General features: G+C 59.0%; 1 protein-coding gene across 2 annotated transcripts in view; it reads left to right on the top strand.

Moving 5' to 3' along the window:
- The window catches only part of SHANK2 (SH3 and multiple ankyrin repeat domains 2), a 476,261-nt gene that overhangs the window by 455,530 nt on the left and 7,286 nt on the right, over nt 1-13,445 (top strand). For both annotated transcript variants that reach the window (XM_063092864.1, XM_063092865.1), the window contains 4 exons: nt 3,233-3,363; nt 5,067-5,178; nt 6,129-6,149; nt 7,617-10,002. In XM_063092864.1, coding sequence (XP_062948934.1) covers nt 3,233-3,363; nt 5,067-5,178; nt 6,129-6,149; nt 7,617-10,002 — 2,650 coding nt within the window. The remainder of the gene's footprint in view (nt 1-3,232; nt 3,364-5,066; nt 5,179-6,128; nt 6,150-7,616; nt 10,003-13,445) is intronic.

Genomic DNA, 13,445 nt, shown 5'->3' with positions numbered 1-13,445 from the left:
CTGCTGTGGCCCACCAGGGCCGGCAGCCCTGTCCAGATGGCAGGCACACAGGCTGGGTGACCCCGACATGACCTCAGGCTCCCCACGGTCTCTGCCCGTGTGGCATCAGGCACCTGCGACCCTCAGTTGTCTTTGTGAAATGGGAATAACCCCCCCTCTGCAGCCAGGTCCTCCTCAGGATGAGGACGGGAGTGAAGAGCGTCCACCAGGGCCAAGGCCACTGCTGTCCTTGGCCACGATGCCTCTGCCTCGCCCTGGGCACACCCATCACTTGAGGCCCTCGGTTCTAAGGTCGCAGCCTGCTTGTGTGGGCCCGTGAAGACTGCAGGTTTGTTCCAGAGATGCTGGGAATGGACGTGAACCAGCCCCATCCGCTCTGGGGTTCGATACCCGAGAAACAGACTCGCGGCTTCTGGAAGGTACAGCTAGAAACGAGCCTCTCCAAGACTTGGCCAGTTTAACTCTTAGTCACAGGAGAGCTGTTCAGCCCTAGAGTCCCTGGCCCCTGGATGTGCCCAGCCAGCTGGACCGCAGGGAGTGGCTGCAGCCTTCACGCACCGAGGCCGTGCAGAGGGCCTTCCCTGCAGGAGTGAGCCTCCTGCATCTTGCGGGTGGTGGTCACAGCGGACAGCCTTCCCTCCCCCAGCTACCCAGCCTGGCTGCCACCTTCTGCCACTGAGCTTAAAACAGCCCAGAGGTCAGGCCAGGACAGATGGGCCCAGTTTCCCCCGGCTCTAATGGACCTCTGCCATGTCTCGACTCGATGGATCCTGACTGAGCTCATGTGGGGTTCGCTCGTGCGGCCAGGAGGGCCCCTCGCTTGTGCACAGTGTCGGGGGAGGCTGGTTCTTATGGTTATACCAGAGCCCAGTCAGGAAGAGCCGGTGGTTCCCAGCGACCCACTGTGGGTTCCCGCCCAGCACCACGGCTCCCCAGCACTGGAGAAAAACACAGCAGCCACACCACGGCTGAAGTAAACCTGATCAGCCACTGCTGAGGGGCACATCTTTGCGGGACAGACCAAGCTGGACATGTGCAACACAGTTGGCTGGCCAAAGCAGGTAACCCGAGCGCCACCTGCACCCCTGGGAGCAAGGCCCGGCTGACAGGCATGGTGGGGGCGACCTGCACAGAAACAAGCTCCTCACCAGCCACTGAACGGGCACAAAAGGAATCCCAGCCCCGACCTGGGAGGGAAGACGCTTCCTGGAGCAAGTAGATTGCTGGGGAGGTGGCCGGTGGACACAGCATGACCGCACAGCTGTGGGAGCAGGGACTCCAGCAAAGGGGAGAAGGTTAGAAAAGAGGTGGGTGGGGTGGGAGATGAGCCTCCTGCAGGGCTCCTAACATGGATAAGGATGGCACGGTTCAGTGGGCTGAGGACACGGGTGACCGTAGCAGGGGGCATCCCTGCTGCCGAGTGTTTCTATTTGCCTGACCAGAGAGAGAGAAATGCCCCCCTAGGAGGAGGCACCAGCAAAGTCAGAGAAGAGCCAGAGAGTTCTGGGGTCCCCAAGTGACAGGAGAGGATGCTGTGAGGGGGATGCAGCATGGGCCCCTGTGGGCCCGCAAGCTGGTCGTCTGGACTTGGCCATGAAGAGAGAGGGGGCAGCAGGGGACAGAGGGGGAGCCCCTGAAATTGAGGTCCCATATCACAGGGGTAGGCCAGCAGAGAAGGATGGGCTGGGACCTTCTGCTCTGCAAGGACTCGGCGTTTGCTGGCCAGTACACCAGCGTAGCAGCGCAGACCCAAGGTTGGCGAGCACCTTCCCAGCAGGCCGAGGGTGAACGTCCCTGGCTTTGCAGTCCATACGGTCTCTGTTGCACGTCTGCCCTGAGGTCAAGGGCCATGCAAGAACGGCGTGCGCAGGACTTGGCCACCACTGGTCTAGAACAAGGCCCGGAATCGGGCACCTTGTCTGACTTCACCTCGGAAGTACTTGCACAGACATAAGAGTTGCACACATGTTGGCTGCTCGGGGAGTTGTGAGCTGTGGCAGGGTGCCCCACTCTATGCCCCACACACCCCTTCCCTCTGTGCGCTGCCTCTCGTGGGGGCCTCAGATCTGGCCGGCCTTTGTCAGAAGTCAGTGCCTCCGTGTTGGATGACCTTGAGTGATGTTGTGACTCTGGAGAACTCCTCTAGAGATGCCACCAGGGCTCTGGTCTGCTCTCTGGCTCACGACGGCCTCAGGGCTCGGGGTCTGGGCGAGGCCCCAGAGGCCTGAGCCTTTTCAGTGGCTCGCACTTCACAGGGAGCCGCCGGGCCCCAGGAACAGGTTTGCTTTTGCCTGGGAGGCAGCCTCGGGCCTGCAGGCAGAAGAAGGTTCGGGTGGTCTGCTCCTCTGCAGGCATGGCCAGTGCCTGCCTCTCAGGACCTAGCAGGCTCCACTCCACACCGGCGTCATCCTGACCCGGTGGCATCTCACTAGAATTGCAGCTGGGTTCAGCTGGAGCATTTTCAAAATGCACATGGGGACCCAAACACTCTGAGTCTGCAGGTCTCAGTGAACCGAGACCCTGCATCTTAACACCCCTGACCCTTGTACCTGATCTCAGATACCCCAGAGATAAAAACTAGGGCACCAGGATAGTTCTAGGATGTGCTCCAGTTTCCAAGTTTAAGAAAAAAAAGTTTATGTTTTAAATTTCTGTTTTCTAAAACTTTGTTTAATTTTCTAAGGATTGCCTATAACTAACCTTTGGCTTTATTTTTCAAAAAGCAATGAGAGTGTTCTTCTCCTGGGGAAAACACTGGGGACTTCCCTGTGCAACACAGGCTTCCGGGGGCTCCTGAGCTCCTGACCCCAGCTTCCCAGATGCCCACCAGCCTTGGCTGTTGAGTCCTTATATAGCAGCGACAACATTTTGTTACAAAGGCACCACATTTCTGAGTCTCTTTAAAAAGTTCTGAAAGTTGGTTAACACTTTCAAGAATAAGTCCCACTGGTAGCAGCAGAGTGATTCCACTAAAGCAATGGCTGAAGAGTTCCAGGGCCGTCGGTGGGCTGAGCGCTTCCCAAGGAGAGGAAGTTCAAGCACGAGGGTCCCCTGTCCCGCCTGTGCTGTGTGCCTCTCCCTGGGCGAGGTGTGGGGAGCAGGGCGTCACGCCCCACACGGTGACGGATGCGGAGTGGTCGCCGCAGTTTTGCATTTTTCCCGACTCCCCTGATTTCCGCGCTCCCCGACCGTGTCATGGGGGCCTGCTCCAACCCTCACGGTTGCATTGCAGATAAACCCGAAGAGATCGTCCTGGCCTCCAAGCCCCCCCGGACTGCTGAGAACGTGGCCGTGGAGTCGAGAGTGGCCACCATCAAGCAGCGGCCCACCAGCCGGTGCTTCGCGCCCGTCTCGGACATGAATGTGAGTGGCCATGCCCTCTGGGGACCGTGGGGGTGGGGGTGTGACCCAGGAAGTGGGCGGGCAGGGATCAGCAGGTGAGGCACATGCTCCCCATGCCGTCCAGACACGGAGCCCAAATCCAAGTGGCCACGGGTAAGCGCCCTGGTCCAGAGCAGACCCACGGTGGGGGGCACAGACCAGGCTGGAGTCTGAACCTTGCCCCTCATTGACGGCTCAGTCCTTCAGCCCCCCTGAGCCTCGAGGTCATGCCCCCGCCTGCTCAGCCGAGGATCCTGAGCCCGTGGATGTCAGGGGCCTAGGGAGTGCTCTTCAGACAGAAGGGACAGTGGCTCCGAGTCTACCAGAGCACTGAAACGCGGTGTGGAGGAGCCACCCGCCGGGGTCCTCCCCAGGCAGGGGCATCTGCACAGACATCGTGCCCTGCGCACTGAGATTCTGGGCGGCAGCTGTCCTCAGGACTGGGACTGCCTTGTGCACAGACTTCGCTTGCCGGGTGCCGGCTCGGACGGGCCGTCCTTGCTGGGGCCGCCTTCCTCAGGCGGGCACCCGCTCTGTTTCCCCCACGGGCAAGCCGTGGCCTCTGGACCCACAGGCTGCTCTTGCTGTCTTCCAGACGCCTTCTCTGTGCCACCAGATCCCAGCACTACCTGTTCTGATTACTGACCTTACTGAGTATTATCCTTGAGTCAGTTTCAAATTGACTCACTTTGTTTAATCTAGCCTTTTCTTAAACAGTCACACTCAGAAATATCATAAATTTGGTATGAGTTTTATGCAGTATACATTCACACAAACACAACTGCTAATGATTAAAATTAAAGCGTTCACCCTCACACCTCCTCCCAGCACCTCCGGAACTCCGCGAGGCCCACCCTCCGGACCCTGCCTCCTGCTTTGTTCCCCGCCCCTCGCTGCACCCACGGGCCCTGCCTTATCTCAGACACTGCCCAGACCCTGCCAGCCTCGTAGGATGGCTGCCCTCGACACTCCCCTCCCCAGCCTGCGGGATCTGGAGGCTGGAGCCATACAAGCCTGCACACAAATGTTTCCACTGAGCATTTGCGTCCGATTTTTCTCCTAAGTCGCCGTCTGATGCTGCGGGGTACGGCCAGCATCGCAGTTCTGCAGAGCTACAGCCCGGAGCAGCACCAGGGCTGGGCAGAGACTGCACGGGACGTGTTTCCAGGGCGGAGGTGGGAAGAGGCCAGCACAGCCACGTGCCGTAGACTCGGGGCATGTTCCTAGCAATCCTGCAACTCCCTCAAGCTCACCCATGCAGCGCCCGGCACCAGGCTCACCTCCCTACATGCCGTGGGGCCACTGGGTGTTAGCCCATTTTATGGAGGAGGAACAGAGAGACTCCTGCTGGAGGACGTGACCAGGGTGGCACAGCAGGGGGGAGCCAGGTGTGGACACCTGCTCTGGCCCCTCCGCCCGGACGCCATCTGCCTTTGGTGATGGGGTCAGGGCAGACCAGGGCTCACACGTGAGGCATGCTGGCACCTTCACAGGGCGACACTGTGGAGCTCATGAGAGGGCCCTTCTGGGGTCCGCATGCTGGTGTCTCATCAGCCTCTCCAAAGACCTAAAACCACTCCAGAAGCAGCTAAGAAAGCCACAGTGACCTGGCTGCCCTCCAGGCCCTATGGCCGTGGGTGGGGGCTGGCCGGGCCGTGTCTCACCCTGGGCTCTCTGCTTTGCAGTCTGTGTATGAACGCCAAGGGATTGCCGTGATGACGCCCACCGTTCCTGGGAGCCCGAAAGGCCCATTTCTGGGCCTCCCTCGAGGTACGATGCGAAGGCAGAAGTCGATAGGTAAGAAGCGTGGCCCTCACCCGCAGAAGCTGCCCCTTGGCTCCCAAACTCAGCCCTCAGGGCCCTCGGGAGTGCCGGCCACTGGGCCCACCACCATGGCCTTGGCGTCCCCGCCTAGCAGCTCCCGCCAGGCCCACCCACCAGCAGGCGGGCACCCGGCCTCACCCACCAGCTCACAATTTGATCATCTGCGTGGTGTGGAACTTTCTACCCTGATGGATACAAAATCCAGGCTGGTTTCCCCAATCCTGAAGCCCAGTTATCTGTGATAATACCAGCAGGGTGAGGGCGGCCATATGCCAGGAAGGAAGGTGGAGGGAAGACGGGGTGGTCCAGGCTGGCTCCCCCACCCCCCCCTGCGTGGCTCAGAATGGATGCTCTGAGTGGGTCCCGCGTGCTCCCTGCGTTGACAGTCCTCTACGGTTTCTTTGTAGGAGCTCAATGGACATACTTCTAAGGGTGGTTGGGTCAGGTTCTTGAATTCCACTGAAATACTGTACTGTGTGTTGTAGAACACTGCTTCCCTTCCATGTCCATGTCACAATTACTCCTGCTGACTCTGTGACAGGCAGAGGTAAACGTGACCCTTGGAGACAGTCCCTCTGTGAGATAATCCACGTAAAATCTCATAGGAGCTAAGGCCACTGCCAGACACCGGCGGACCCTTGCCGTTTAAATAGAAGAGCGTCCCTCGCCCCCAGGGGACACTGTTCTGCGTGTTCTGGAAAGGCCTCCTGGCGATGTGACTTGGAGACGTGGCCTGTGTGTGACTAGTTTGAGGTGGACGACAGCAGGCAGTCACAAAGCAATAAGTGACCGTGGAGGTGGTGTCTGCTGCGTAAAACTCTCCCCCACAGTGAACTCAGGGCCACCGGCAGAGTTGCATATACGCGATGTGGTGTCGCTGGCTCTTTTTTACTGGTTAATAACAACTGATTTCCTCCTGTCAGACAGCAGAATCTTTCTATCAGGTTAGTGAATCCTTACAGTTTGGAATCTGTAATTTGAATGTAACCCAATTTACTTTATAAGGTGTATTCTTAAATTATTACTCCTTGGGAACGTACCTGCCAGGCAACCAACACGCAGTGAGCGGTCAGTGACCACCACCTATAGCAAGCAATCTTTGCAGTGCCAAAATATCCGCCCACAAGGAGTATGTTAAATTTGGAATACCCTTATTGAATGGAAGTTTTCATTGGAATAAATTACTGTAGTTTGTCCTAGAAATTATTTTTATTTCAAGTAATTCATTTTGCTGCCTCTTTGGAAAACCTGCATGCCCCCGACACGAGACCCCGGCACCCCGTGTCCGTTGGTGTGTGCGTGCGTGTGTGTTGCTCCCCTCTCTGGCGTGCATCCTGTTGACGTGTTCATGTCTTGGACTGTTGAACAGTCTGTAAAGTCACGCCCCGTCCGTGCGCCCTAGGGAGCCCACAGCCACACCACCAGCCCTCTCAGGACCGGGTGCTTCCTCTCACACGTCAGCACCACGCACTCCATCCAGTCAGGTCTTGCCACACGACTGCCTTTGCACCACATCAGCCGAACCTGATCCTGGTTAGTCACGGTTGTCGTAGCCTGCGGGGCCCTCAGCCCCACTCCAGAGGGTCTTAGGTAGGAGCAGCTCTCGTACCCTGTGATGACCCAGAAGGGGCTCACCGAGGCTGCGTGTTTGCTCAGGACCCTGCTCCTGGCTTGGCAGAGCATCTTTGGGGAAAGAGGAGAGTTGAGCTCCCCGCCATGGCACCGCCTCTGAGCCAGCCACCTTCCAGCATCCTCCTGAGGGCCCAGGGGGCACCAGCACAGGGACTTCAGCATACCCCAGAGAAGGCAACAAAACAGCTCGTGACACCCTGGGAGAGACTGTCATGGTGACACCTCCTCGCAGCACACAAGGGCCACCAGCAGGCAGGCAGCTCTGCTGAAAGATGGCAGGCCTTCCTGTGTACCTAGGCAGCAACGACAGAGCTCAAGCACCATCAGAACCATGGCACAGTCCTTGGCACTGAGCCCCTTTCATGCCAGTCCCTGCCCCCAACGCGACAGTACACATGCAATGTACATGCACACTCGCGCATGCGCACACAGTGTACATGCACATGCACAGACAAGCACACACACAGGCGGTCAGGCGCTCAGGGCTGGGCCTGCAGAGCAGCACGCAGCTCTGTGTACCACAGCCCGTGCCCTGGAAGGACAGCAGTCCCAGCAGCACATGCCCACTGCATCCCCTTACGTTTCTGTTATTTATTTTTTTGCCCAGAATGGGCCACATTACTAACCTCTTGGCATCGTGGCTTGTGCTGTTTTGTGAACACCTGTGCCTTGTCTGATTTGTGAGTCTGTGGAGATGGTGTGTGTGTCACAATCCCAGGCGCCTCGTGGGGTTTCTGAGGCCGCGGTGACTGAAAACTCCACCTGTTCTCTTCCTGCAGGAATAACAGAGGAAGAGCGGCAGTTTCTGGCTCCTCCGATGCTGAAGTTCACCAGGAGCCTGTCCATGCCGGACACCTCGGAGGACATCCCGCCACCGCCGCAGTCTGTGCCCCCGTCTCCACCTCCACCTTCCCCCACGGCCTACAACTGCCCCAAGTCCCCAACCCCGAGAGTCTACGGGACGATTAAGCCCGCGTTCAATCAGAACTCCGCCGCCAAGGTGTCCCCGGCCACCAGATCCGACACAGTGGCCACCGTGATGAGAGATAAGGGCATGTACTACAGGAGGGAGCTGGACCGCTACTCGCTGGACTCCGACGACCTGTACAGTCGGAGCGTCGCCCCCCAGGCCCACCTCCGCAACAAGAGGGGCCAGATGCCCGAAAACCCGTACTCGGAGGTGGGGAAGATTGCCAGCAAGGCCGTCTACGTCCCTGCCAAGCCCGCCCGTCGGAAGGGCATGCTGGTGAAGCAGTCCAACGTGGAGGACAGCCCCGAGAAGACGTGCTCCATCCCCATTCCCACCATCATCGTCAAGGAGCCGTCCACCAGCAGCAGCGGCAAAAGCAGCCAGGGCAGCAGCGTGGAGATCGACCCCCAGGCCTCGGAGCAGCCGGGCCAGCTGCGGCCCGACGACAGCCTGACCGTCAGCAGCCCCTTTGCCGCTGCCATCGCGGGGGCCGTCCGCGACCGGGAGAAGCGTCTGGAGGCCAGGAGGAACTCCCCGGCCTTCCTCTCCACAGACCTGGGGGACGAGGACGTGGGTCTGGGGCCACCCGCCCCCAGGATGCAGCCCCCCACCTTCCCCGAGGATGGCGGGTTTGGCGACGAGGATGGCACGGAGCGGCTGTCGCCCCCTGCGCCAGGGGCGATGCCCGGGGAGCCTGAGAACCATTTCGTGGGTGGCGGTGAGGCCGGGAGGCCGCTGAATTCCACAGCCCCAGCCAAGGGGCCCGAGAGCAGCCCGGGGGTGCCCCCCAAGAGCAGCAACGCGGCCGGCCCTGACAGTTACGTGCACCCACTCACGGGGCGGCCACTCGACCCCAGCTCCCCGCTGGCCCTGGCACTGTCCGCAAGGGATCGAGCCATGAAGGAGTCCCTGCAGGGACCCAAGGGGGAGGCCCCCAAGGCCGACCTCAACAAACCTCTTTACATCGATACCAAAATGCGGCCCAGCGTGGACGCAGCCTTCGCCCCGGTGCCCAGGCAGAACACCCGGGGGCCCCTGCGGCGGCAGGAGACCGAGCACAAGTATGAGGCCGAGCCGGGCAGGGACCGGAGAGGCGGCGACAAGAACATGCTGACCCACGTCGTGGACGCGTCGCAGCAGCAGCCGGCCGGCCTGCTGATGGTCCACACCGTGGAGGCCGGCCAGCCCGACGGGCGCCCGGAGGGAGGGGACGCGAAGGCGCACGTGGAGGCCGAGCCAGACCGCTCGCCGCCCGCGGTGCCAGAAGCTGCTTCCGAAACCGAAGGTGCTTTACAGGTCACCGCGGCCCCCGAGCCCGCCGCTGCTCCCGGCAGGACCGTCGTGGCGGCCGGTTCCCTGGAAGAGGCGGTGATGTTGCCATTCCGCATCCCTCCTCCCCCTCTGGCATCCGTGGATCTGGATGAGGATTTTATTTTTACAGAGCCATTGCCTCCGCCCCTGGAATTTGCAAACAGTTTTGATATCCCCGACGACCGCGCCGCTTCTGTCCCCGCGCTCACAGACGTGGGCAAGCAGAAAAGAAACGACGCCCCTCAGTCCCCTCCCCTGAACTCCAGCCAGCCACCCAACTCTGCAGACGGTAAGAAGCCAGCTGGCCTTTCAAACTGCCTGCCTGCCTCGTTCCTGCCGCCCCCCGAAAGCTTTGACGCTGTCGCCGACTCTGGGATCGAGGAGGCGGACAGCCGGAGTAGCAGCGACCACCACCTGGAGACGACCAGCACGATCTCCACAGTGTCCAGCATCTCCACCCTGTCTTCCGAGGGCGGGGAGAACGTGGACACGTGCACAGTCTATGCAGACGGCCAAGCGTTCCTGGTGGACAAACCCCCAGTACCTCCGAAGCCAAAAATGAAGCCCGTGGTCCACAAGAGCAATGCGCTTTATCAAGACGCGCTGGTGGAGGAAGATGCAGACACCTTCGTCATCCCCCCGCCCGCTCCCCCGCCACCTCCGGGCGCTGCGCAGCCCGGGGTGGCCAAGGTCATCCAGCCAAGGACCTCCAAGTTGTGGGGCGACATCACGGAGGTCAAAAGCCCGATGCTCTCAGGCCCAAAGGCGAACGTCATTAGCGAATTGAACTCAATCCTGCAGCAAATGAACCGAGAGAAATCAGCAAAGCCGGGGGACGGACTGGATTCATCGACGGGAGCCAAGTCTGCCAGCCTCGTTCCAAGGTAAGTCCCAGGGCGGCGCAGGCGCACGCGGCCGCGTGTGTGGCACTGTGCGGTGCTGGCCGGGAAGAGCCCTGGGGAGCAGCCCGGGCGGACGCAAAGAGGCGAGTTCATGAAGCCACCCGTGCCAGGCACGTCTGTGCTCAGCCTCTGTGCTGGGCTCATCCTGCTGGACTCCGGGCCGCAGAGGAAAGGTCACACCCATCCTGGCGGACGTGGCACTCCCCGTAAGGACATGTAATGAAATGAGATGACAGAGAGCCATCCCACCTTGGCTCCAAAGAGAAGCTCTGCTCTCCCTTCTGTGCCCCCAAATCTTTGCCAGGACCACCTAAAAGCCCACTCAGAGCATCAGCAGAGCCCCAGGCGAGCTTCGAGGTGGTGGCATGAGGGCAGCCACGCCAGCGGTGGGTGGTGCATGGGTGGCAGTGTGCGTGGGTGTCTGGGTACATGTGCGTGGGCTCTTCTCCCCTCCCAGGCTACCTGCGGGGAGGGCCAGGGAGGCCCCAGGTTGGGGCTTTACTGGTGAACCTGAGTGAGGCACATTCCTCCTGCCAGTCCATTCTGTCCCGGGGGCAGACATTACCACAGAGAAAGAGTGTCCAGTTGTCCCCGAGTTGGCAGTTCATAGTATCACGCAGAGTTTAAGTGATTTCCACCAGAACTGAAGGTAGGATAAGTGGGGAGTCATTTCTAAAGCCGACCCCCGGGCTCTGTCTGAGGCCTGCCGTGCTCTGGAGCAGCCCCAGCCGGCTGTCCCAAGCTCTCACGGGAGCTCGTCTGTGGTGGCTCCCTGTCCCCTGTGCCCTGGCGCCTTGGTCTTCAGTTCCTCCCACTGGTGTCACATCTCAGGTTCCGTCATGTGACTAATGAAGTCTCTCCGTACTCCTGCTGAGCAGGCATCTGGTCCCAGCAACTCAGCCCATCGGTCGGTGAGGACACTTCAGTGGGGTCCTAGAGGCCGGCCGACCCCCACAGTTTCCCAGTTATCTCGGTGTGGATGTAAGTTACTGGGAGGGCCCCACCACTCTTCGGAGGAGGACTGATCAGCAGGCCTTGGCAGAGAGAAGCCTGCTGATGTGTTGTCACCTGCCACTAATGTGGCATTCACGCTGCACTGCTGGTGGAAAGGAAAAAGCACTCTATAAACCCCTTTTCGGGGGGTGCATACGCACCTACAAACACTGTGCACTCAAGTCCCGAGGAAACCTTGAAACTCAACTAGCGCTGCCTTTCCCACTCTGAGATCAGGCGGTTCCTCAGTCATTGCATTACGTGGAGTAACACACTTAAAAGGCCTTCCCACTTCACCAAGCGCTTTCACGTGTGCGAACAGTCTTCAGGGCAACTCGGGCGTGGGGGGCGATACCAATTAGACTTGCTTTTCAGAGAGGCTGAGTGGCTTGTCCATGTGCAGGGCCGGTCAGACCCAGGCTAAGGTTTTCTGGCTCTGGCTCCCCTCATCAGTGATGTCCGCAGGAAGGAAGGAGTAGAAAGGGGCTGATCTAGGACTAGAGGGACAAATTCGGTGCTCGAGCCAGCAGGGCAGCCTGCACCAAGCCCTGGTCCCCAAGCACTACCCCCAGCGAATCCAGGGACCTCAGCCCAGGAGGCCTCTCTCGGAATAGCAGCAGGACAGCTCATATCCCCTAGTCATTTTCGGGTCAGTCGAGCTCCTGGGGTGCTCACAGTGGGTTCCAGCCTGCATGTGTCTCTCAGGTTTCCCCGCCCTGCGTGTCTGTAGGTGGAGCCCGGCAGGGAGGGGCCTCAGCGCAGAAGACCTGCTGCATCTCATAAGGAGAGCAGCCGGGTGACCACGTCCATCCAGGCTTGGTTGCCAAGAACAGCCACCTCCCTGGTTCTGTTATTTATAACGTGATTCACTTAGTATTAGCCAACACCAGTTAAGCACTCACCGAAGGGTATCATGTGCATCACTGCAGCAGGGCCTGTAATTACTCCCACTGTGAAAGTCTGAGCCGAGGAGCCACGGAGCCAAGGGTGTGCAGCTGGACGGTGCAGAACTGGACCTTGGACACAGGGAGCTGGCTCGGGTTCCACCCTGACCTCTCGCTGGAGCCAGGGATCACCTCAGAAGGAAGGGCCAACTATCTGACAACATCTGCGAGGCTGAGGTTGCTGGGGGGGGGGATGCTGTTCTCAGGCCCTGTGTGGAGCTGAGCACTCGGGCTCCCTTGTTATCCTGCAGCTGGTGACAGGTGGGCTCCACCCCAGGTGGTTACGGCCCTGCTGAGCACCTGGGGGCCAAGTCGGGTCTTCCTTGTTCCCGGCCAAGGGTTACACTCAGAGTGGGACTAGGAATATGATGGCCCGAGGCCAGAGGACAAAGAAGGTCATTAACCTTAGGCACTCAACTCTTACCATCGCTGTTCGGATCTAAGGACCTTGGCAGGCCTGGAGTGCCGGGACCGGGCTGTATGGATGTGAGCTGCAGTCAGGGGACCCGCAGATGAGGGCAAGTTGGGGGACGGTCAGTATGACCAGTGGGTCCTGTGCAGAGTTACCGAGGCGGTAGCAGAGCTGCCCCCTGGCCCAGGGCATGCGTGTCCTTCTCATGAACGGGCAACACACAACTCCCTCCTGTCCAACACAGATGTGCCCTGGCATGCCTTTCTGCCAGCTCTGCACCATTCCGGGACTAGACAAAGCCAGGTGCACCTAAAATTAAGAGCTGTGAATGGCCCTGGGCAAAATGAGGCATGAAATTGGATGATGGAAATTCCCACCGAGGAAAAAGAAATGACTTTTTCTAGGGAAAACTGAAAACCGGCCAGGCCTTTTGAAATGACAGACAAACGTGGTGCAAAAATCCCATTTCCATAGAAACAAGTTCTGATCGCCCAGGAGAGGGACAGTTTTTAGAGTCATGCCACCATCGTTCACTAAGTGGGCAGAAACCTCAGCTGAACTTGACCCTTTTAAAGTTACCTTCACCCCTGGATTCTTTCTTAACAACTCCGAGGTGCCACTGTTTTCCTTTCATTTCCTGCTAGAACCTACGATGGGAAGAGGCTGAAAGTAAATGACTAAATCCTTTCTTTCTTGTGTACGTTTGATTTAACTTGAGCCATGAATGAGTTTCTGCTGCTGGAAGCTGCTCTCCGAAATCAGGGATGACACAGAGTTTGGAGATGTCCTGATTAAAAATATGTTATCGAAAGAAAGACGAGTCGTTTTCTTTTCTTTCGAGTAGTTTTCTTTAGGAGAAAACGTTGGAGGCATCTCTCAGGCCTGATCTGAAAACACCCTGCCAAGAATGGAGCCCTCAGGCAGTTCCGGGAGAAGTGTCCCTGTGGTCCCCGGGACTGATTTTTCCAGGAAGAGTCTCTTCTTTGAAGAGAGTCTCAAACCAGATCAAAGTGAAGGAAGCTGTGGTTTGGGGAAGAAAGCGTGAGTCTCCGTGGAGAGTCTCTGTTTCTCCTTCT

The sequence above is a fragment of the Cynocephalus volans genome, chromosome 4, assembly GCF_027409185.1.
Source record: "Cynocephalus volans isolate mCynVol1 chromosome 4, mCynVol1.pri, whole genome shotgun sequence".
Taxonomy (NCBI): Eukaryota; Metazoa; Chordata; class Mammalia; order Dermoptera; family Cynocephalidae; genus Cynocephalus; species Cynocephalus volans.
The sequence above is the reverse complement of the archived record's forward strand: the minus strand, read 5'-3'. Positions and strand labels throughout refer to the sequence as shown.